The sequence below is a fragment of the Podarcis melisellensis genome (assembly GCF_964234715.1).
Source record: "Podarcis melisellensis genome assembly, chromosome: 14".
In the NCBI taxonomy this organism is placed as follows: Eukaryota; Metazoa; Chordata; class Lepidosauria; order Squamata; family Lacertidae; genus Podarcis; species Podarcis melisellensis.
In genome coordinates, this window is record NC_138546.1 from 14,603,034 (window position 1) to 14,626,669 (window position 23,636).

At 45.2% G+C, this 23,636-nt stretch overlaps 1 protein-coding gene across 1 annotated transcript in view; it reads right to left on the reverse strand.

The window, feature by feature from the left end:
- LOC309356557 (bMERB domain-containing protein 1) overlaps nucleotides 1-23,636 on the reverse strand; it is a 40,706-nt gene that overhangs the window by 6,148 nt on the left and 10,922 nt on the right. Inside the window, exons 2-3 of the mRNA XM_081888099.1 lie at nucleotides 9,967-10,090; nucleotides 4,186-4,259 (exon numbers count right to left, since the gene is read on the reverse strand). Of these exons, the coding sequence (XP_081744225.1) occupies nucleotides 4,186-4,259; nucleotides 9,967-10,090 (198 nt within the window). The remainder of the gene's footprint in view (nucleotides 1-4,185; nucleotides 4,260-9,966; nucleotides 10,091-23,636) is intronic.

Genomic DNA, 23,636 nt, shown 5'->3' on the forward strand with positions numbered 1-23,636 from the left:
CTGCCTTTAAGGAAGTAAATACGTTGTGTACCTTTTGCGACTCGGGTAGAAAATGGCCACCAGGAGAGCTATAAATTACTCTCAGACTCAATAGAGTGTGTTTGTGGCAGGGAGAGGTGTAAATAGTTTGCAATGAGACGCAACGATGCTTTGAATGAAGAAGAAAAAAGGTCACTATTTTGGACGGAAGAACTGGGCACAATCCAAAGGGGTGTTGCGCATAGCTTCCGCATGAGCAAGTGCAGTGTTGTACGCAATTTCTGTATTGTACACCTCCACTGCTGGAGGCAGTATACTAATATAAGAAGTTCCCTGCTAGATCAGTCCAGTGGCCCATCTAATTCCGCATCTTGCTTTCACAATGGCCAACCAGATGCCGGCGGAAAGCTTATGAGCAGCACCTGAGTGCAAGAGCACTTTTCTCTCCTGCAGTTTGTGTGGGAATCTTCAGGGATGCAGGAGAGGATATATACTGTTTGATTATATCCTTTGCAACTTGTGTTAACAAGTTCTACAATTTAGTAGAGTAACATCCCCCTTCTCAACTTGCACAGCGGATGCGTTTGCTCAGGCTCGCTAAAGCCTCTAAAATAAGTTACCTGGTAATTTCCCCTTTAGTCCCTCATAAAAGAAATAGACACAACACAGCCTTCTTATAAAAGTATTAAAAGAGTTTACTCACTCACTCATTCTGTTGACAGATGGATCCCAGAAGGCAGACTTAAGTTACAAAAGTAATATACCTGGAAACTATCCCATAAGGAGACAGCCCCTTTGTCCTCTCTTGGCTGGAAGCCAAGAAAGAATCTTAGGCTAAGCAGATGTTGCTTCTTCGATGAATGTAGTCAGAGAGAGAGAGAGAGATGGCGGCCAGTCCTACGCTTTTGTTACCTGTACAGGTGAGGCCACACCCACCTCTGGTCACATGTAGAGGAAGTCTGTCCCAGCCTAGGAGGAAACAGGAAGTTCCAACTGGCTGGTTCAGACACCCCCTTTTTATGTCCACTCTAGGGACGTTGTACTTGACTGCTCTGTGTTTCACATCCCACAGTTTGCAGCAGTGTTCAGAAGCATCACTCCAGTGGAGGGTAGGACATAGCCATGCCACTGAGCAGCGGCCGACAGCCATTTCCTCTTTGACTTTGGCTAATCCACTTTCGAAGCCGTCCGAGTTGGCAGCCCATCACTGCCTCTTGTGGGATCAAATTCCAAAGTTTTTAACCATGCTGCTGCATGAACTACCCCCTTTCATCTGCCTGCAGCAAAATGTGGTGAAAAGGAGCTGTGAAAAAGAGCTAGAAAGAAACAGGGGTTGAACATGGAGCAGCCATTGCAGCCTCAGAAGCTAACTGCATATTTCCTGCTTTCCTGGGTAATAGAGACAGGGGCGAAACTAGGCTTTATTGCACCCAGATCAAAAGATCCAGTTTGGTACCCTCCACACACATTTTCATACCCACACACACAGGCTGGAAGCCTTAATGGTACCCATATGGGGGGGGAAACCTGGCTAACCCCCCTGTAGCTTACTGTAGCAGGTCTTACGCCCCACTGCTGTTGGATGCTTCAGTTGCTCCAAATTGAGAGTGGCAAGTCTCTTGGGTTGGCCACTGCGGGAAGAGGATGCCGGCCTAGATGAATATATGGACGGATCCTGCACACCTCTGGCCCCTCCTACCACTGGCATGTGGCCCCTGGATGATTGCTAAGAAGGGAATGCAGCCCTGGAGTTGAAAAGGGTTCCCTATACAGTACCTGGCATAGGCAATTAAATACAGGGGTTACCTTTTTGGTTTAGCCCTATCTATCTAATGTCTGTATGCTTATGTGAGTGTGTGTGTTCTTATATGTTAATAAAACAGGATCAAACAAATAATTTTAAATTATTTAAAATTAAAATAATTTTAAATGTAGGAATGGTTTACAAAGAAACAGACCGTACTTGCACAATTAATTCCCCTTCCCTTAGTCCCAACTGTATTATATCAGGGGGCACAGAAGGAAGAGAATTATGGTTTTCTCTTTCCTTCTTCGTCTACGTCAACACTTCTCTCTCCCCTCTCTAGGGAAGAACAACAACAAACAACAAATGTTTATTCGGCTATTACGCCCATCATGAAGCACAACACAACAAAACAAATCAAATAAAACAGCGGACTCATACAAACCACAAGTAGTATAACACAGTTCACAACTCCCCAGGACGGATATTAGCCATTCATAAAAAAGTTTAAGATTAAGATTTAAAAAATTTTTGGCACTACACTAAAAACAATATCTGATGTCATTTTAGAAAATTCTTGTGACTATCAATAATCAGCTAACATTCCGTTCCGTCTCTTGTGTGAGAGGACGGCTGTTAGGAATTTAGCAACCTGTAGGGTAATATAAGGATCCACATCTTGAAGTACCCAGGCAAGCTGTAGGTCTACTGGTTTGTCAGCCATAGGCTGGATTATGGGGTTTAGAATACTAGCACGGGCTGAACTGTACAAAGGGCAGATAAACATAACATGATGTAGAGATTCAGATGTTTTCATTTCATTTCTAGGGTTTGTAGCCCTGGTTACTATCACACTTCAGGAACCCAAGCTTGCTTAGCAAGGAGAAGCCTGAGCTGCTGTTTTTCCTGAGCAGCTGGTTTTTTCCAGGCTCCAAGATGACACAACCGAACAAATAGTCTCCCAAAACATATCCTTGAGCTCAGTTCACACTGTTCAGCAAAACAGATGACTTCTGGATCTCTCAGGAGACTTTGTTTCTCTGTTAAACGGATACATACAAAGTGGGCAAGCATTCACACGGCAATTTAGTCCATCTCTCTATCTGCTAATTTACACATCATATATGAGCTTTCACATGACCTAAAGGCCACTTCCAGGAATCGTGTGCAAGTTTAGCACCTATCTCTGTGCTATTTGCTTCCGGCGGGAGGCAGGGGAGATGTTTGCAACACCACAGAAATGAGAGCAAAGATTTTGGGATAAATCAGCCCCATATAACTTGCAACAAAAGTTGTTCTTTATTCTGTTATATTTCCCAAAGTGGCTTTTAGGTTGTTTGAAAACTCAAGTGTAATGTGCAAATCCCAAAAACAGAATAAATGACCATGTGAATGCAGCCACCGTTTATCTTTCTATTTTAAAGTGGAAGGATGTTACTGTTTTTTTGCTGTGTATGTGTATCTGTTACACTAGCACAGTAAAACTATAAATGCACACAGCTTCTGACTGTGCTTATCTGATTTTATATATGTGAACAATAACCACACCGCCACTGCTGAATGTATTAATCAGGCCTACAAAGCATTTTTAAAAAAATGTTGCTTTGATGCTCAGTCTCTGTAACCGATGCATCACCCCACTCTCTAGTCCCAGCTTTACAGCACAATGCTGCCTTGATTAATTAGAACAGGTGACAACTGCTATTCCTACAGCCTTATCTTCATATCCTTCAGCGTTTCACAGATGGAAACAGAGCCAAGCTTGTAATAAATAATCACCATCCTTAACATTTGTATAGCACTCTGAGTCTTCAGAGCACTTTGCTTGCATTGCAATGCTTTCAAAAACCACGTAAGGGAGGGCTGCAGTATTATTCCCCATTTTGCAGGTGGGAGGACTAAGTCTGAGAGACGGAGGGCTTGTTTAAGGCCTCCTAGTGAGTTTGTGGCAAGAAGCAAGGTCTGAACTGGGGAACTCCTGGTCCATAGCTCAGATTGCAAGTTGGTTGATGGCGGATGCACCAGAGCAAGATAGAATTTGGGGGCCTTTGTTCATTGGGGTGTGTTTGTTTGTTTGTTTGTTTGTTTGAAATGCAAGCAAATATTTGCTGGAAGTGCAACAGCAGGGATCATTCAGTGTGCAATTTATGGGTTAATTCTGTTAAAGTTAACTAGCCAGGGGCATGGATGTATGGAGGCATTGCTTAGCAACCAAGCAGAGTGAGGTAGTGCATGCTCTGATTGGCTGTGTAGTTCTGAGGTAATTTTCCTCTGTATGTTTGGTTGAATGTCACCATGCTATGTACAAAGCCTGAACTAAGAAAAACGGAACCTTTCTCTTCTCCTCAAATTATACACTGCTTGGTTCAGTTTTCTCAGTAAAGGGGTATCAAGACTTTTCTCTTTGGACTCCCTCTGTGTCATTTAAGTGACTTTGCTAACAATATTCACACTGAAAATACCTGGGATTGCCACTAAATTCTGCAGCTCTTTCTTCAAATTCATGATGTCCTTACATAACTGGATATCATCCATCCTGGAGAAACAGAAAAAGAAAAATCAGGGTGGGGAGCATAATATGTGCTACTTACATCTTCCTGCTGAATCAGTTTGATTAGTGAATATTGTTTCTTTCTTTCTTTCTTTCTTTCTTTATTTCCCTTTTGAGGTTGTTTTTATTAAAGGATTTTCATAGTTAGCAAGGGTACCTACGACCCTTTTTTCCAATTCATAGAGTCCTTTCTACAGGTCAGTTACATTCAGCGTTTTTATGTTTATTAAAAATATGTAAGAAGTTCAAAAGCATGTAAGAAATAGGAAAACAGGAAGGAAAAAATGCAATTGAAGAAATAGAAACATTAATATGCAAGAAGAAGAAGAAGAAAGAAAGTACAATTTTTGGTCACTACATTCACAAGAATTGTTCGGCTTAGAAGTTAATAACATGTTCCATTCACAGTTCACAAACTCCAGTTCTGATATATATGGTTAAGCGCTTAAGGTCTTGGGTTTTTTTGCGGTTTTTAAATTCACTTTGAGGCATTTCAGAGCAAAAGGCAATGAATAAATATAATAAATAATAATCTATTGAGTTTCTGCCTTCCTTCTTTTCCTCTCATACAACTTGTAAGCTTAGTCATGACTGTGTATTCATACATTTTGGCATCATATTCTGTTGTTGCTGAGATCAGAATCCTTTTCCAATAACATATCCTGCAATCATACGAGAGATTAATTCTCTTTGCTGCAGAGGAGTTTTTTCTGTGTGCTTGTCAATAAAAAATAATGCAGGTTCTCGGTTGATTTGTATTTTTGTTCTAAGATGGTGCTTGCTGTCTGTTGGTTGTTGTTTTTTACTGTACTTATATGAAAAATATATTTTTAGCAGTGTAATCCAGAGGTCACAGTTCCCACAGATGCCAGGGTAGCTGCCATGACCTCCTAGGATGCCCACAAAAGGTCTCCATAATGATATCCTCCTGAGAATTGGTTTGCTCTTCCTGATCAGTTCCTCCTTGGGTAGACTCAGCCACTCACACCTCCATGGCAGCCATTTTGTGTTTTGGCACATCACTTTATGGCAGCCATTGCATGACTGGCACAAGGCGGTGGGGTGCTGACCCGTCAACTTCATTCTGCCCTCAGCCACACACCACCTGCCTGGCTTCCTGCTTACAAAACCAGTCCTGGCTATCCGCTTCCAACTTTTTAGTCTCAATTCTGCCCTTATGGAACTCAGCAGGGAGGAAGATGGGGACAAACTTAGAATTGGTTGATTGGCTCTGGCGCCACCTACTGTTGGGCTCCTTGTTGTCCCTCCAACCAGTCTCAGCTGCCACTACTATGTGCTCCACACATAGATCTCTCTAGCCACCACAAAGGAGGAAATCTGTGCTGTCCTACGGCTCCCGCAATACCTTCCCAGGGAGCAAAGGATTGCAGCCCAGCTTAGAATTCTTAGGTTTCCTCTCTGGGGCTCTTGCTTGGTTCCTTCTGATCACAGAACCGGCTTTACACAGACACATAGCTGTCAACGTTTCCCCCCTTTTTAAGGGAAATTCCCTTATTCCAAATAGGATTCCTAACAAGAAAAGGGAAAAGTTGACAGCTATGCACACACACACACACACACAGGCTTCATTGCATTAAACGGCAGCGCCTTTTCCTTTAATTAACCATCTTAAAATGTTGCTTCTCTCTTGGGGGTGGGGAGGAACCAATATTAAACACATGCTCAACAATAAGCAAATTGCCTATTATGTTCTGTGCAACAGCACTTTGAGAAATGGGATTCATATCACGAGAACGATTGTCTTTGAGGGAAATTACAGCGTTAATTAGAAGGCAACAGTTTTCCTGGAGGAGAAGGAACACTGGAAATGGGGAAGATCCTTGAGCCAGCACTGCCAGGCATCTCTCTAGTGAAGTCACCGGAATAGGAGAAGACCAGTAAGGTATGTGATCTAGAACCACACTTCTGGTGGCACAGTCTGAAGGTGCTGGTATCTGCAGGAGTTTTCACATCAGTGCAGACTCAACTCATCAAGTGTTGGTGCTGACCTTTAAAACCCTAAACGGCCTTGGCCCAGTATACCTGAAGGAGCGTCTCCACCTCCATCATTCAGCCCGAACACTGAGGTGCAGCACCAAGGGCCTTCTGGTGGTTCCCTCCCTGCGAGAAGTGAGGTTACAGGGAACCAGACAGAGGGCCTTCTCAGTAGTGGCGCCCGCCCTTTGGAACACCCTCGCATCAGATGTCAAGGAAATAAACAACTATCTGACTTTTAGAAGATATCTGAAGGCAGCTCTGTTTAGGGAAGTTTTTTATGTTTCATGTTTTATTGTGTTTTTAATATTCTTCTGGGAGCCACCCAGAGTGGCTGGGACAACCCAGTCAGATGGACAGCATATTATTATTACTATAATTATAATTATCAAGGAATGCACCATCTGTAGCCCACAGAGATGGGTACAGACCCCTTTGCCTGAGGTGTGTACATGGGTCACTGGACTTCAGGGAACAGGGCTGGCCCTGATGCCCTCCCCTCTCTCTTTCTCTTTCTCTCCCCCCCCCCCCACACCTCTCTACGCAGATCCGCTGTCTATATAATATTTCCCAGAGCAAAATTTCCAGGGCCCTGTTAATATTTATGAAAGTATTTCAGACCAAGCAGGGGGGTCATCTTGGTTCTCTGCAGAGGGGAGGCAAGAGGGCAACTGGAAGAAGAAACCACTCTCTAATTGGAAGCAGCCAGAGGAGGACACGGACTAATTGCCTTCTCTGGCCAGCAGACAAAATGGTTGGGCCGCCTGCTAGGCGCTTGATTACTAGTGCAAAGTCGGGTCTCTCTACATGCTCTGCAACATGAGATATAATTGCTCCTGAGATTATGAAGCAGCACACTTGGTAGCTATTATTAACTGACTTAAGAAATGAAATGCCTCTCTGGGGAATGGATACTGGATATTGTGAGGAACAGGGGATCTGCTGGTGCCAAGCAGTGAGATCTCAAGTCTCCAAATAGAGATTATTAATATATTATTATTATTATTATTATTATTATTATTATTATTAGATGCTACCCATCGGACTGGGTTGCCCCAGCCACTCTGGGCAGCTCCCAACATTAAAAACTCAATAAAACATCAAACATTAATACTCCAGATGTAGAGCATCACATGCTAAGCACAGGGCTTGCCAATGTGGAGCCCTCCAGAGATTGTTGGACTACAACTCCCATCAGCCCCAGCCAGCATGACCAATGGAATTTGCCATCTAGCAATATCTGGAGGGACGCGAGTGCCGCTGTGGTCTACCAGGCTTCCTCAACCTTGGGCCTCCAGATGTTTTGAGACTACAATTCCCATCATCCCTGACCACTGGTCCTGCTAGCTAGGGATCATGGGAGTTGTAGGCCAAAAACATCTGGAGGCCCAAGGTTGAGGAAGCCTGGACTCTAAACCACTGAGCCTTGGGCTTGCCAATCAGAAGGTTGGTGGTTCGAATCCCCATGACAGGGTGAGCTCCCGTTGCTCTGTCCCAGCTCCTGCCTACCTAGCAGTTCAAAAGCACGTCAAAGTGCAAGTAGATAAATAAGTACTGTTCCAGCGGGAAGGTAAATGGTGTTTTCGTGCGCTGCTCTGGTGTCGGTGTTCCATTGCACCAGAAGCGACTTAGTCACGCTGGCCACATGACCCGGAAAAACTGTCTGCGGAGCGGACAAATGCCGCCTCCCTCGGCCTGTAAAGCGAGATGAGTGCCACAACCCCAGAGTCGTTTGTGACTGGACTTAACTGTCAGGGGTCCCTTTACTTTTACCTTTTAATATATGGAGGGCACAAAGACTACCCTTGGTTTAGAGTACAGCCCAACTGGAATGAATAGGATTCAAGACAGTAACGTCCCATTGATTTAATTGGGTCTATTCTTAGGCCACATTCGAACTGTATGTTTAAAGAACAAGCATACTACTTTTAATCAGTCATGACTTCCCCCAAAGTTATATGAAAGTTGTAGTTTAATAGTTTTCAGAGTTGTTAAGAGACTCCTGTTCCCCTCACAGAGTTACAACTGCCAGTGGGAGGCATCATTTTCCAGTTTGCCTCAAGCGGCAAAATGTTCCTGGGAGGATGAATTATGGGGGAAGAAGGCAAAGGCCCAGTCAAACAGGAGAGGTTTGCCAAAGCTCTCCCAGCGGCGGCCTTCACATCTTCCCACCTGATCAGTGATAAATAGCGCCGAGCGAAGCTTCCATTGTGAACACTGGGGAAATTAAAAGGGCAAACTGGAAACGAAAAACAAACAGGCCGAGGGAGGAAAAGTCAATGAACAAAGCACGATAGACAGATGGCTCCCTCCGTAGCCTTTTCTACAGGGGAGAAAAAACATTTTGATTGCAAATGCTCTGCACTGTTCAAGATGCAAAACGTCAGGGGAAAAATTCAGTGCTCACAAGGCACGGATTTGACTCTGACTCACTGGGTCTAGATGGAATTTGACAAGACAGGTGTTTACTTGACTGTGCAGTACCAGGTCTGGGTGGCTCCTAATCCTGCTCTTGCTCCTGAAGGTGCAATTGCTCCTAACTACTATTTTGATCGTGACATACTTAATGGCTGTGCTGACAAGGTCCATCATTTCCAGAAGCTTTTAATCCCTCACTGTAAATTTGCTACAGGCTTGAAACTCGGCTTCCCTGATTGACGTTGTAATAGGAGGAGATTGCTCAGGGCAAGAAATGATAAGGGCAGGCCTGGTGCCAGTCGGCTTGGGCAATGGCTGAGGGGCCCAGGTGCTAGAAGGTCACCTCCTGGACCTACTGAGAAGCTCCACTCACCACCCTTCGCCTAGAGCCCCTGGGTGCCTATTTTAGTGGTAGATTGGCAGCTGAGCCACTAGTGAATGGGACTGAAGCTTGGCTGCCATCTGTGGGGGCTGGCTGCCATCTTTATTTACCCAGAATTCCAATGCCTCAGCCTTTAGATCTTTAACAGGGGTGCCCAAAGTGTGGGAGGTCAATGGCATACCTGTGTTGAACACTTACACTTAATTGTAATACAATAAAATACAATATAAGGAATAAAAGTTTAAAATCATGCATCGTTGCTACAACAGAAGAATTACTGAGCGGATTTTAAAATTCCGTATATTAGTTGCCTAATAAAAAATAGCTATACAAAATTATTCGTGCCCATCTCTAACACTTTCCAGTGTTTCAACTCTTCTCTTTTGCAGGACTTCAGTTCTTCAAATCTCTGGTTGGATCTACATTGATCTTCTAAACATGATTAAATTGAACATTCTATAAGGTCCAATGGCAATTTCCCTTCGTCAGTGGCTCAGTGCTCTGCAGTACCCTCTGGTGTCATATTTTAAAAATGCATTTTTAATGCTATAAACGACGAGTGTAGATCCACTCTTTGACTCCACAACTTCCTTCCACTAACTACCCCATCTTCTGGTTGGACTTATATTCAGTATTTACACTCCTCCTGGCCTTTTAGCCAATCGGAAAGAGGACAGAGTCCTGGTTACGTTTCTACGTCCTGTGAATTTTCAGATTCCTAGGATGAACTTTTGACCTTCCCATGCAGAACTTTCCCCCATGTACTTTTAACCTTCTTGTGAATTTTGGACCCACTTGCCATTGACTCTGGCTCCATCCACTGTTTGGGCTCCCTGCCTTCCACCTCACCAGTCCCAATGGGTACCACCCATCACTGCGAAAAAACTATTTACTTACATAAACCTGAGCTCCGATTCTCTCCTGACTAAGACTTCCCGAAGTCTCTGGATCTTTGCCATCTCCAGTTCTATCTCCTCGGGCATCATGGTAGTTTCAGCCATCGAAATGATGTCAAGCTGATCTGTATAGGATTTAAGACAGACAGGAAATAAATGAGGGTTTGCTCATGTTGGCTTAAGAGTCTTTTAAATAAAAGAAGACAGAACAAATCACATGGAGTTCTTCCATCTTTGGGAAGAGTCACATACCTTAGATAGTGAGGCTTGAATGTGTTCAGGGGTTCTGTTATGATATCATAAGCCTTCCCGTTTACCTATAAATAAGCTGAATATTCTCAAACTGTGTAACTATAGGGTATGGCTATAGGGTATAGCTATATCCAGCGGGAGCTGCAATGCTCTTGTTTAGGGTTGCAGCCAGCCAGCCATGCCATCTCGCAGGAGACTCCATTCCATTACCATTCTTCATCTTGGTTTTCATTCCCCCTAAAAGAAATGGCATTCAAAGCCCACTGAGCCTGTTCAGTCCTCTTTGGGTTGTTGTTGTTTTGTAGCTTCTCCCTCCCTCATTTTCCCCTTAAACATTTTGGGCAGTTTGGCAGATCTTGGTTTTCTGCTGAGCCTGCTGAACCTGCTGAGCTCCACAGGGAGCTACAGTCAGATCCTGCAGCTTCTGATATACACAGGGCCAGAGATAGCCACTGTGGTTCCTTCATCATTTAACACAGCACGGAGGGGAAAACATCTCAGATCAGCTGCGTAGCTACTTCCATCTCAGTGATCATGAAACAATAACCTCACTTCAACTTTCATGGTTTGGCTAAGTAGTTCCCATTTCAAATACAAACTCATTTTTCTGGTTTTCTTCCTTTTTAAATGAAATTGTTCAGTAGCTTGCTTAAAAGCATATTTTTGCACCAGTATTCCAGAGGAAGGTTGTGGAGCAATAAAGTATTTGTGAACACGGATTGCATTAAGATGGAGACCTCAGAGTTCAGCAATAATTTATGTGATGGCACAGCAACCCGTAGAAGGATCACAGGTTAAAAGCAGATGAGAGGAGAACCAGATGGTACAAGCTTTAAAACAACATCATTAGTGGAAATGGAAATCGTTGCAATGGGCGAGAACATTCACTGGGGCTGCACAATAATATCACCTTGGATATAAAAAAAATACATAGGTATACATGAGAATGGGAGAGAGAGAGAGAGAAGTCACCAATTTCACAACAGCAATGGTCAAAAGGGACCACCTCAGGTTCTACATTTTGCTGGGCCAAGTTATTTTGCTATCCTAAAAATTTCTGTTGCGGCCCACTCCATCTCCCTGCATGTCACTGTGGGAAGCAGAGTCCAGCTGGAGCAGACCAAAGGTCCATAGAGTCAAGTGAGCTCTCACACAACCTTTCTGTACACTATCTAGACAAGTAAGCAGCAGAGTTCTAGGGTACATTTGGGCCAGGCAGAAATACTCCAGGGGGATGAGAAGCAGGACTAGTGAAGGGGGTGGCTAGGGAAGAGGCATGACCTGGGAAGAGGGCCAGATAGAGAGGCCTAGTTGGCCCCAGGTCTGATATTCCCTATCTGTCAGGATGCTGGTTGCCTAGGATTTATAAAGACAAGGAAAAGTTTCTTAGCATCCTTCTTTATTTCAGTCTTTGCACAGAGAGGCTATAGAACCCAGCCTCTTGGATAATGCCATTGTCCCGAGTGAATCTCCACACGCACCCTGTCTCTCCCACTTCCTCATTCGTCACTTCTATAGGTGCTGCTATGTGCCCCCTGTCTTTAAGGTCTTTGCTCTCCTACTTTTAAGGCTCGCTGGGTTCTGGGAGATGGAGGGTCTGGCATGCTTTCTAATGACAACGTGTCAGCCGGGTGTTGTTCTGGCTCTCCCATGATTTCCCAACTTTCCCCCTCATCTGCTTCTGAGCTGTGACCTCCCTCAAAACCCTGCTGTAAATTTATACTGTCTTCCTCCTCCTTGGAGGGGTCAGGATGGGGAGACGGTCACCACCATCCCTCCTCTGCCCAGTCCCTATCTTTGTTCTACAGCAGCAGTTCTCAACCTGTGGGTTCCCAGATGTTGTTGGACTACAACTCCCATCATCCCTAAACTCTGGCCTTGCTAGCTCGGAGCGACGGGAGTTGTAGTTCAACCACATCTGGGGACCCACAGGTTGAGAAAGTCTGTTCTACAGCATTCCTGAGGAGAAGGGCTGTAGATCATTCACTACAGATGGTCCCTGGTTCAATTCCTGGCATCCCCAGGTTGGGTTATGAGGGCATTCCTTCCCAAAGCCCTGGAGAGCCAGCATGGACAATAGGGATCTAGATGGACCAAGGGTCTGATTTAGAAAAGGCATCTTCAGTTGCCGTTGTTGTTGTTTACATTTGCATACCACCCTTCATCCAAAAATCTCAAGGTGGTTCACAGCATAAAAACACAAGAGGGGGAAAATGTGTAATAAAAAAAGAACAAATAAACCAATACCCCCAAAACTCATTTAAGAGGGGTATTAGATGTTAACCAGCCCAAGGCCTGGTTGAAGAGGAACATTTTTGCCTGGTGCTTATTTGGTGTCTAATGAAGGCCCCAGCCAAACCTCCCTGGGGAGAGCATTTCACAAATGAGGAGCCATTGTAGAAAAGGCCTGTTCTCGTGTTGCCACCCTCCAAACCACTTGTGGAGAAGACACACAAAGAAGAGACTCTGATTATTATAGCAGGGTGCAGGTAGGTTGAAGTGATGTTCATGCATTTATAAACCTGACCGTTGTCCCATGCAAAACTGGGGAAAATATTGCCCTTTTCCTTGCCTTGCTTGCTTTAGCCGCAAGCTAATTTCTAGAGAAGAATTTTGTAAAGGCATTTTCAGGTGTCTGGGTTCTCTTTGTTAATGCTAAAATAAATTCTGTAAAGGAAGTCCCCAGCTGTCAAAATACTCTGCCTTGCGGACTGAAGATAATAAACCAAAATACACAACAAAGAGGTTTGTGGCACCTTAAAGGCTAAGTAATGTATTATAACGTAAGCTTTCATAGACTCAAACCCATTTTTGACAGATGCATGGAATGAAGCATTAGTTGGCAGGTATATAAAGTAGAAAATTGTAAGGTGGAAGTAGAATAGCAATGATATGCCAACATTACAGTCAGTAATAATTAGAAATGAGAGGTTGTCACACCCCAAACCATCTTGGTAAGCCTTCCTCACTTCTATGCTTTCCTGAAAGCCTGATGACATTTTATCTCCCCGCAGTCTGGGACTTTCAGAGTGATTTTGTAAACAGACTGCATTTGGATTCCCCAGGAAACTGCCGAAGATAATGAATTGGTGTCTAATGGACTGGAATTAATTCTTCCTCTCAACAAAAAGATCAATGATTGCTGTCTTTGGGGCAGTTGACTTGAATTGGGGCAGCGTGGGGGTAGAGGGAAGAGAATCTAAGTTTCTTTCCATTGCAGGTTTTGGAACAGTTGTTGAGGATTGTATTATTAGGAGGAACAGGATAGGTGGCCTGGAAACCTCTGCTGAAAAACCTCCACAGATGTTGACCCCAAGTGAAATGCATGCACACAAATTCACTCCTTCAGCCCTGAAAATTTGGGGGAGCAACAAGTCAGCCTGGACCTCATTCTAAGCCACGCGGGGCAAGGTTCAGTCAACAGACAGACAGCAGTTTAGAAGGGAGCCATGATTATCCCAGTCCAAGTTTGCTGCCTTGGGACGAAACTATGGAATTTAAGCACAAGGCGACAATTTAGTGTTCCCCAACTGAATGTGGTCCTCAAGCTTTGGTTCTGGACATGAGCTTCTCAGCTGTGGTCTATAAAAGCACTGATTGACGGCGCTGCTGTTGATGTTTCCCCAATCCCTTTCTGCCTTTCTCATTAAATGGTTCCATGTTACCCACTAACTCTTGCCGCCTCCCTCATGGGGAAATTCTGACACTCTAATTATTCCTCGCCTGCTGTGTCTGTCAATTTTTAACAGCTCTACTTGGCTAAGTGTTTAATCACACAGTCCATGAGCATCACACTTTACTTCTCTCCCCCTCCCAACCCACCAAAGGGGGGGGGGCGAGCTTTTTAGTTTTTCTCATGTGCAACAAATAAATGACTTTGTTCCGGCCTTCAGTGACAAACCGTACCATAATTTCATCTGTTACTTCCTATGATTACATTTCAGAGAGATGAGGGAACCTACATTTCCTTTAATGCAAGAACCCCAATGCTTCTTTGCATCTCATTCTGGGTTGTCCTATGCCAGGGTTTGCCAAACTTGGATCTCCAGATGTTGTTGGACTACAACTCCCACCATCCCTAGCTAGCAGGACCAGTAGTCAGAGTGTGGTGGTGTTCAGGTTCTGCTTGCAGGTTTCCCATAAGGATCTGGTTAGCCACTGCAAGAACAAGATGCTGGAGTAGATGGAGCTTTGGCCTCATCCAGCAATCACTTCTTATGCTTTTACAAGCTCCAGTCCTCAGCATGTCCAGTTTGTCCTGGAAAAGATGCCTGAAAGTCACTGCTATTCAGTGTAGACAGATAATTCTGAGATAGATGTGTTGGTCAGTATCCTGCTGCTTTCTAGGTTCCTAGGTCTGTGCAACATCATCCTTTGCATTATTGTCTTGGTGAGGAAGTTGGTAGCCCTGAGAATCAGGCCTTAATATCATTTACTCTAAATATTCAATTAAATCTGTTTCTGCCAGCTTAACTAACAAAATGCCTTTGTAGAAGTCTTCCAGAAGAACAAAGTACAGCCTAGCGCACAAAGAAGCATGCAAAGTCTCGCTGCTTTCTGTGGTCTTAACTGCATTCAAATGGGTGCTTTGGTTGCAGTAGTGCCATTTTAATCATGACATCTCCCCGGGTCTCAGGTTTTCCATGCTTGATTTAGCTGCTTCCTATTCCTTTCGGGGGAAGCGGGTAGTGCTGCGGGTTAAACCACAGAGCCTAGGGCTTGCCGATCAGAAGGTCGGCGGTTCGAATCCCCGCGACGGGGTGAGCTCCCATTGCTCGGTCCCTGCTCCTGCCAAACTAGCAGTTCGAAAGCACTTCAAAGTGCAAGTAGATAAATAGGTACCACTCTGGCGGGAAGGTAAACGGCGTTTTCATGCGCTGCTCTGGTTTCGCCAGAAGCGGCTTAGTCATGCTGGCCACATGACCCGGAAGCTGCATGCCGGCTCCCTCAGCCAATAAAGCGAGATGAGTGCCGCAACCCCAGAGTCGGTCACGACTGGACCTAATGGTCAGAGGTCCCTTTACCTTTACCTCTTTCATGGGAAGGTTGGAAGCAGCCATATGCTGAGTCAATTGGTTTATCCAGCAGCAGTTTTGCAGGGATACAGACAAGGGTGTCTTCCTACCTTGGCCTGGAGATGCCAGGGATTGAACCTGCGACCAGGTGCTCTACCACTGATCCAAGCCCCTTCCAGGATCTTCACTCTTCTGTTTTTTATAACAGCCTGGTTCTCTCTTCCCACCCCCAAAATCCTAGTCTCACAGAACACATCACCACCCCAGTAATTCTCAATCCTCCTCAACGCAGCATTCAAACACAATACAATCACAGGGGAGTCTTTGCAAAAACGAGCCAACTTCATATCAGCCACTGGATAGTCTCAGCCATCTCTGCAGCAGCTGGATAAATAATTCTAGATGACTGTGCCAAACCCAACAAAGGCCCAAGCAAGGCTGCTATGGAGATTTCCTTTCAAGAGCTGGTGCATGAAACACTCCTAGGCAGGCCAGTAATTAAATAGTTTGAGCGGTTGTTGGGTTTTTTTTCCAAAGAAGCTTGGAAGATGGAGATTAAACACAAGGCTGCTGTCCTTGGATGCATTTATTTATTTTTAATATTACATTTATTTCCAAGGATCTGAAGGTGGCTAAATTGGTTCTCCTGGGATGGTTATATAAGTTCTCAGTTTCAATGTGGCATGCTCCCAAACAAGTATCAGGGTGGACATACAGTGGTACTTCAGGTTACAGATGCTTCAGGTTACAGACTCCGCTAACCCAGAAATAGTACCTCGGGTTAAGAACTTTGCTTCAGGATGAGAACAGAAATTGTGCGGTGGTGATGCAGCAGCAGCGGGAGGCCCCACTAGCTAAAGTGGTACCTCAGGTTAGGAACAGTTTCAGGTTAAGAACGGACCTCCAGAACGAATTAAGTTCTTAACCCGAGGTACCACTGTACTGCTACTTTTCCAATTCACACAGGTCTTAGAACTTCTGTTGTCCCAGACTGGAAGAAGCACATCTCTCCAGATGGCAATAATGAGGAAACACAGTGGAAGCATCACAGAACAACTAACAAAACAGAATGATGTGTGGATGCTTCATTAACATGCTAGTATTGTATCAATAAAAGGGACACGGGTGGTACTGTGGGTTAAACCATAGAGCCTAGGACTTGCTGATCAGAAGGTTGGCGGTTCAAATCCCCATGACGGGGTGAGCTCCCGTTGCTCGGTCCCTGCTCCTGCCAACCTAGCAGTTCAAAAGCACATCAAAGTGCAAGTAGATAAATAGGTACCGCTCCAGCGGGAAGGTAAACAGTGTTTCCGTGCAATGCTCTGGTTCACCAGAAGCAGCTTAGTCATGCTGGCCACATGACCCAGAAGCTGTACGCTGGCTCTCCCGGACAATAAAGCGAGATGAGCGCCGCAACCCCAGAGTCGGCCATGACTGGACCTAATGGTCAGGGGTCCCTTTACCTTTACCTATTGTGTCAATACCGTTGCAGAATACATTATACATTGAATAAATCGGGGAAGGGACTGACAGGACATGTCTCAGGAAGAAGGATCCCGAAGGCAAATCTAATGGGTTAATGAAGTAACAGTAGGCAAATTATAGCAATGCACAATGACTATATTAGCCACATACATTTCACTGTTGGCTTCATGTCCATTGCACCCACAATTATTTCTTGTTTGTTTCCTTGATATCCCACCTTCCCTCCAAGCTCAAAGTGCCACACATGGTTCTCCCTCACGCCACTTAATCCTCAGAGCAACCCTGTAAAGTAGGTTAGGGGCTAAGAGACAGCGACTGGTCCAACCAAGGTCATCCAGCAAGCTTCGTGACCGAAAGGTGATTTGAACCCTGGTCTTCCAGGTCCCAAGTCTGACACTCTCACTCAGGCATAGGCAAACTCAGTCCTCCAGATGTTTTGGAAGTACAATCCCCATCATCCCTGACCACTGGTCCTGTTGGCTTGGGATGATGGGAGTTGTAGTCCCAAAACATTGGGAGGGCCAAGTTTGCCTATGCCTGCTCTCACCACCACACCACACTGGGCCTAGCAGGAAAAGGAAGCTTCCCCCCCCAGTTAGTTTTTCTTGCCCCCCCTATCCTAAGACGAGAGTCAGGAGTCAAATAACCGCAACAGAACTTGTGGACGAAGCATTTTGTCGATATCCTGTGTGTTTGCACAGGAACCACTAATTCCCCACTCAGTAAGCCAAGTGCCTTAAGCTAACAAGCAGCTATTACAGGCCCTGCTCTGTAGGCAAAATAAAATTCAAACTTTGGCAAACTTCGGCCACCCTCACACCCTGATCCTCAGAGGTGGGGAGAAACCCACCACTGGAATCAACGTACCACATGCCCTGCTGAACATTCCTCTTTAAAGAATGTTCCTTTTTAAAAAAACAAAAATGCTTCCTCTCCTGTTATGAGTCAGTAAAATGGGATTAATTAAGACTTCGCTGCCAGTTCTGAAGAGCAATAGCCAGAATGGCTGAGGCATCTCCGGTTGATTTTCTTCATACACTTCGCCCTCCAAAAGCACTACAAGCAACATTTTGACTCTGTTGCTTGCTTTACACAGTTGCCTCTTGCTTGGCAAATGGGTTGGTGCTATTTCATAGCTGACTGCTGCCATCTGAGGTGACTTTATGAAGCATTTAATTGCTCTCCTTTAGTGACAGGTGTTTAGCACTTCCAAACAGGAGCAGCCTGACCCTGCCCTGCCAGGTGAAAATGAGAGAGAAGCTTTGTAACAATAGGTGTTTCTCAAAGAGTGGGCTGGGACCAATCAGAGGCTACTTCTTTTAGGTGGGCCTCAGCGCCATAGCCTATCGAGCGCCTGCTCACTTGCTTGCCCCGCCCCATTTTGGTTGGACCAATCCCAGGACCAGCATCTCCTTGCATGATGATTAAAGATGGCCGGGAGGCAAAGAAGTTCAGGGGGAGAAGGGAGGTTTCCCTGCTTTGGGGTGGTGTATGGTAGGGAAACGGCCATGGGCCACAGGCAGATGAGGTGCTGAAGGGAATTAGAAGATTAAAGTTTGATATTTCAGTAGCAGTAAACTCCTCCAAATCACTTCTCATACAGAATTTAGTCTTGAAAAAGGCCTCCTGTTGCCTAGCAAAGCCTTCCTTCAAATTATACTTTAGTCAAAAGGTGGGAGCCCACAAGAACCACGTTGCCACGTACTGTAATTAATTAAGGATTTTCACAGAAAGCTCTAGAATCAGCCAGCAGAACTCTAAAAAGACCGGGTCAAAGGAACCAATTTGTACACCTGTTTTACAAGTGAGGAATACTGAAGGATAAGTGATTAGCAAAAGGTCACCCATTCGAGAGAAACTTATTCTAAATTATCAGCTATTGGGAGTCAGAGAGCCTTGCAAATCTACAGCAAATCACCCAGTAGATCCCAGTTTACCTTCTGCTAGGGGCGGAGGAGAGATTCAGTTCAGTACATAGGCTGGAAAAACACAGTCCATCCTTCGAAAGCCACCCTTCCTGAATTTTGTGATGCAGTTTTCCCCAGTCAAGTAATAGCCACCAAAATGCATATACTGGTGTGTGCGTACACATCCATGCATCAGTGAAAATAACACAAAAAAATTGATTGCACAAGAAGAGAAGATCGCTTTGCAGAATTGTGCAAATCAGGGGAAATTTCATATAAAAATGCATACAGCTGACAAATTTGTAGCAAAATGGTGGTGAATTTTATGAAGACTTAAACCAAAACACCCTGCAAACTGGTGTAGAAATGTGGAGAACTGAACTTAACATTGGAAAAAGAGAAACCAACAGAAATTAAGACAGAGTGACAGTCTTCCATCCCAACCTTCTGCCTACCCTGTGCTACCTAGAGGGTACTTGTCAGTCAAAGTAGACATCACTGAGTCAGATATATCAGTGATCTGACACCTGATATAAAACCCTCTAATCTCCTTTGCTATTGTGATTATGTCTATGTTTTCACGTTACCTGAGACATGTTCTCACAAATGGTTACTTCAGTACAACAGATTCTTAATATCTCTCCTATTCTTACTGGGGGATGACTCACAAAACCTTGCTTATCACTGCAATGCACCGATGAAAACATGAACAAATGCATCACTACCACGGATCTGCTTCCACGAATAAAGGCCTTTTTAAAAAATCATGCAGAAATAATTACGTTCATGCTGGGAAGACTCATGCTTCATCCTCCAAACCGTATCTGGTTGTTTTCCAGTGCCTCTTCTTTAACATATCTATTTTTGGTTTAAGATGCAAATTGAGGTTGCCATTGAGGTTGTTCATTCATGGTTCTCTAGCCTTCTACAGAGATACTATTATATTTGCTAATGTGTCGTAAACTTTTTTGAAAGGTTACTTAATTATTCATTTATAAGAGCATTTGTAAACCACCGATTCATTAAAAAAATATTACAGTGGTATAGAATAAAGTCATGCGAATGTCATAAAGCTATTGAATCAAAAACACCAAGCAAATAACCATCACCGAACTGAATTAATTCTTTAAGAACTCCTGTGTGAAACAGAAGTTTCCCAGTAGCCAAAAATCTCTGAATCGTAGGTGCTACTCTGATTTCAATAGAAACAGTATTCCAAAGTAGGCTAGCACATTGCCTAATGGTTCAGTTTGTATAGAAGCTAAACACCAGATTGAGCTGAATGTAAGATTTTCCTCCACTGAAGAAAACACACAAACTGGGACACGTTGGGTCAGAATGCAAAATTCATGAGGGGTGGCGGGGGTTACTGGCAAGATCAAGAGAGTAGATTCTTGCCCACCTCCTTGTCTTGGATCTTTTCCTACAAAATCTACAGGGATCCTGCAAAATGTCACATGCAAATTCTTTTTCCGCAGAGGGAAAGAATATTACAGCAGAAATAGCTCAAAACTAATAAAATGTACGAACTTCCTCCTCCCCGTTATCCTGCCAGCTCATGACAGGTGGGCTGTACACTGCCTTGTTTCATGAGTGGGGGAGCAAGGCCAAAATTTGACTCCCCCCTCAGCCCTCATGCTGCCTTCCCAAAGCCGGCTAAGCAAGGTGCTGAGCTTTGAGAAGGAGGTGCAAGGCTCTGGCAAAGTCCTAGAGCCCTCCCACCTCATTCCCAGAGCTGGAAAAGCAATATCCAGGCTTTGGGAAGGAGGAGAGAAGGCCTCTAGGACAGGGAGGTTGGTATAGGAATTACTTACAGGGTGATGGAGGATGACAAGGGGATGGGGTCAGTGCACAGGAATCAGAGCAGCAGGAACCATCACCAGAGCCGGTGGGGCCCCTGTTTCTCCAAACACAACAGGCTCCAAGGCATAGGGAGAAGCAGGAGTGGCGCTCCAGGAAGTTGAGGCAGGCAAGAGCCTACAGCCCAACTCCCTAGCTGGCCAGGTGGAGCTCACTAGATCTGAGAGGTGTGTGATTCCTCAGCTGGAGTAGGCTTGGAACAGGTGAGGGTCACATGCCTCATCAAGCCCAGATGCTGCAATCAGCATGCAAAGTATAAAAAGGGCAGCAGAGCTGAAATGTTGAGTCTGCTTATCTGCCCATGTTGATGGATCTCAGCTTGGATGCTTGAGGATCTCTGTGGGACTTTGGACTGACTCCGGACAGGGGACTTGACATACTGACTTGCTGCCAGGTGGGCCAGGGGTTAAAAATACCACAGTTTCCATGTTGAAGTACTCTTGTGGCCCATTTGGTATGAAAAGTTGGACTATCCTGCTATAGCAGGCCCTCCAAGTGTCCCCATTTTCCAGGGACAGTCCCAGATTTACAGAAGCCATCCTGGTTTCCAATTTGATTCCAGAATATCCCACTTTTCCTTAGGACGTCCCTATTTTCACCTGAGAAATCTTGAAGGGTATGGAGTTATGTGACCCCCTGAACCAAGGAGATAAGCAACCATACTACATTTAGAAGACATCTGAAGGCAACCCTGTACAGGGAAGTTTTTACGTGTTTTTATATGTTTTTATGTATGTTGGAAGCTGCCCAGAGTTCCTGGGGCAACTCAGTCAGATGGGCAGAGTATAAATAACAATAAGATGATACTGATGATGGAATAGGACGTCCCTATTTTCATCAAAGAAATGTTGGAGGGTTTGCTTTTGCAGACAGATGAAAGAGACCAGGGCTGGCCCACCCATGAGGTCAGCTGAGGCAGCCACCTTGCGTGGCAGAACCTCACAAAGCTGTGCCCCCCTGGGCACCCCATCCCACTGCCTCCGTGGCTGGTGGAGAGCAGCAGTGACTTTCGGCGAGATCTTGTGATATTCCACATGCTCCATGAGATCTCGCATGATCTTGCCGGAACCTGCTGTTGTCCTCACTGCTTCATGGGCAGCACCAAACAGCCCAGGTAGGGGAGGCATTGGTAAGGGGGATTTGGTGGGGGGGGCAGGGGCGAAGAGGCAGCTTCCTATTTCGCTTCAGGCAATGAAATGGGATGTGCCTCCCCTGCAAGGGGCAGTCAGACAGGAAAATTCTCTGGGAATTCAGTATCTACACTTTGCATTTATAAATAGAAGTGAGGAGGATTGGAAGCTTATTATTCATTTCAGAGAGATGCCTTATCTTGAAGGGCCGAGATTAATTATTAGCGTGATCCTGGTGCTATTGCGTGTCTCGACTTGTTCCCAGTATGTTATATAGACAAATGGAAATGAAAGACTTTAGACACATGTTATTTGTTGATTATTGGAGGATAGATGGATAGACAGATGTTCTTAGTTGACTCATTGTCTAGAATAATTTTTTTCCTTTGCAGTTCTCTCCCACACACATTTATTCTCTTATTCTACCAAAAGACTCTGCTGAGTTGCCTTGCACAATGCATTTTGTTATGTGGAAGTGTTACACTAGTTGTCCCTGTTTAATGTAAACTGGCGGAATTTCTTTCCTTTATCAAATACAATGATGTTTTGGTGTGGTTTGTTTAAAAAAAAATAAACTTGACACAACAGGAATACCACAGCTGAAACTGTGGCAGCTACAAATGAGCAGGCCGATGGTGGAGGTCCTACCATAGAGGAGACCTCCCAAGCCATGGAGAGCAGCAGAAATGAGAAATGCAGGACACACACAAACACACACACCTTTTCTGCTTTCGTCCAAGTGGGAGACAGAGAGTGGTGCCAGCAGTAGCAGAAAGAAGGCGGAAACCCATTGGGTAAAACAAGATCTTAAAGCAGAGTTGGGGAATCTGTAGGACTCCATCTCCCATCAGACCCCAACCATCATGGACAACACTCAGGGGTGATGGGAGTTGTGGTCCAGCAACATCTGAATGGCCACAGGTTCCCTGCTTTAAATGGGCAGCATCTCCCAATAAACCAAGTAATATTGTGTTGCTCCAGGTCCTCATTTGTCTGCTTTCTACCTGCCAAATACTCACATGGAGCCAAGGCCATTGAGACTGGTAGGGTGGGCAGCAGGGAGCCTAACAGTAGGTGGCGCCAGAGCCAATGACAAGCAGAGCCAATTGATTCTCATTTTTATCCTCATCCTCCTCTCTGTTGTGTTCTACAAGGGCAAAGCTGAGACTTTAGAGGAGGAAGCTGTCACAGGCAATGCCCCGCCCCCTCTGGCTTGGTAATAAATAAGGAGGGAGGGAGGAAAATCTTCTATGAAATCCACAAGCTTCACCCCCTGTCTGTCATCAAATTTAACCAAATCCTGCCGCCGCCACCACCCCATGTTGTTGTTGTTTAGTTGTTTAGCTGTGTCCTACTCTTTATGACCCCATGGACCAGAGCTATGAGCTATGCCATGCAGGGCCACCCATGACGGACAGGTCATAGTGAAGAGTTTTAACTAAACGTGATCCACCTGGAGCAGGAACTGGCAAGCCACTCCAGTATCCCTGCCAAGAACACTCTGCCACCCCATAAAGGTAAAGGTAAAGGTACCCCTGCCCATACGGGCCAGTCTTGACAGACTCTAGGGTTGTGCGCTCATCTCACTCTAGAGGCCAGGAGCCAGCGCTGTCCGCAGACACTTCCGGGTCACGTGGCCAGCGTGACGAAGCTGCTCCGGTGAACCAGCACCAGAGCAGCACACGGAACGCCGTTTACCTTCCCGCTAGAAAGCGGCACCTATTTATCTACTTGCACTTAATTGTGCTTTTGAACTGCTAGGTGGGCAGGAGCTGGGACCGAACGACGGGAGCTCACCCCGCCGCGGGGATTCGAACCGCCGACCATGTGATCGGCAAGTCCTAGGCGCTGAGGTTTTACCCACAGCGCCACCCGCGTCCCTTTCTGCCACCCCATAGCCTTGTACAAAACTACAATAGCTAAGTGGGTTATTGCAAAAGTGTGTCAGGCCCCCTCCGGCTCCCTTTGAACACCAAATGTGTGCAAAGCTTTGAAGCAAAAAACTCAAGGAAATGTATTCCA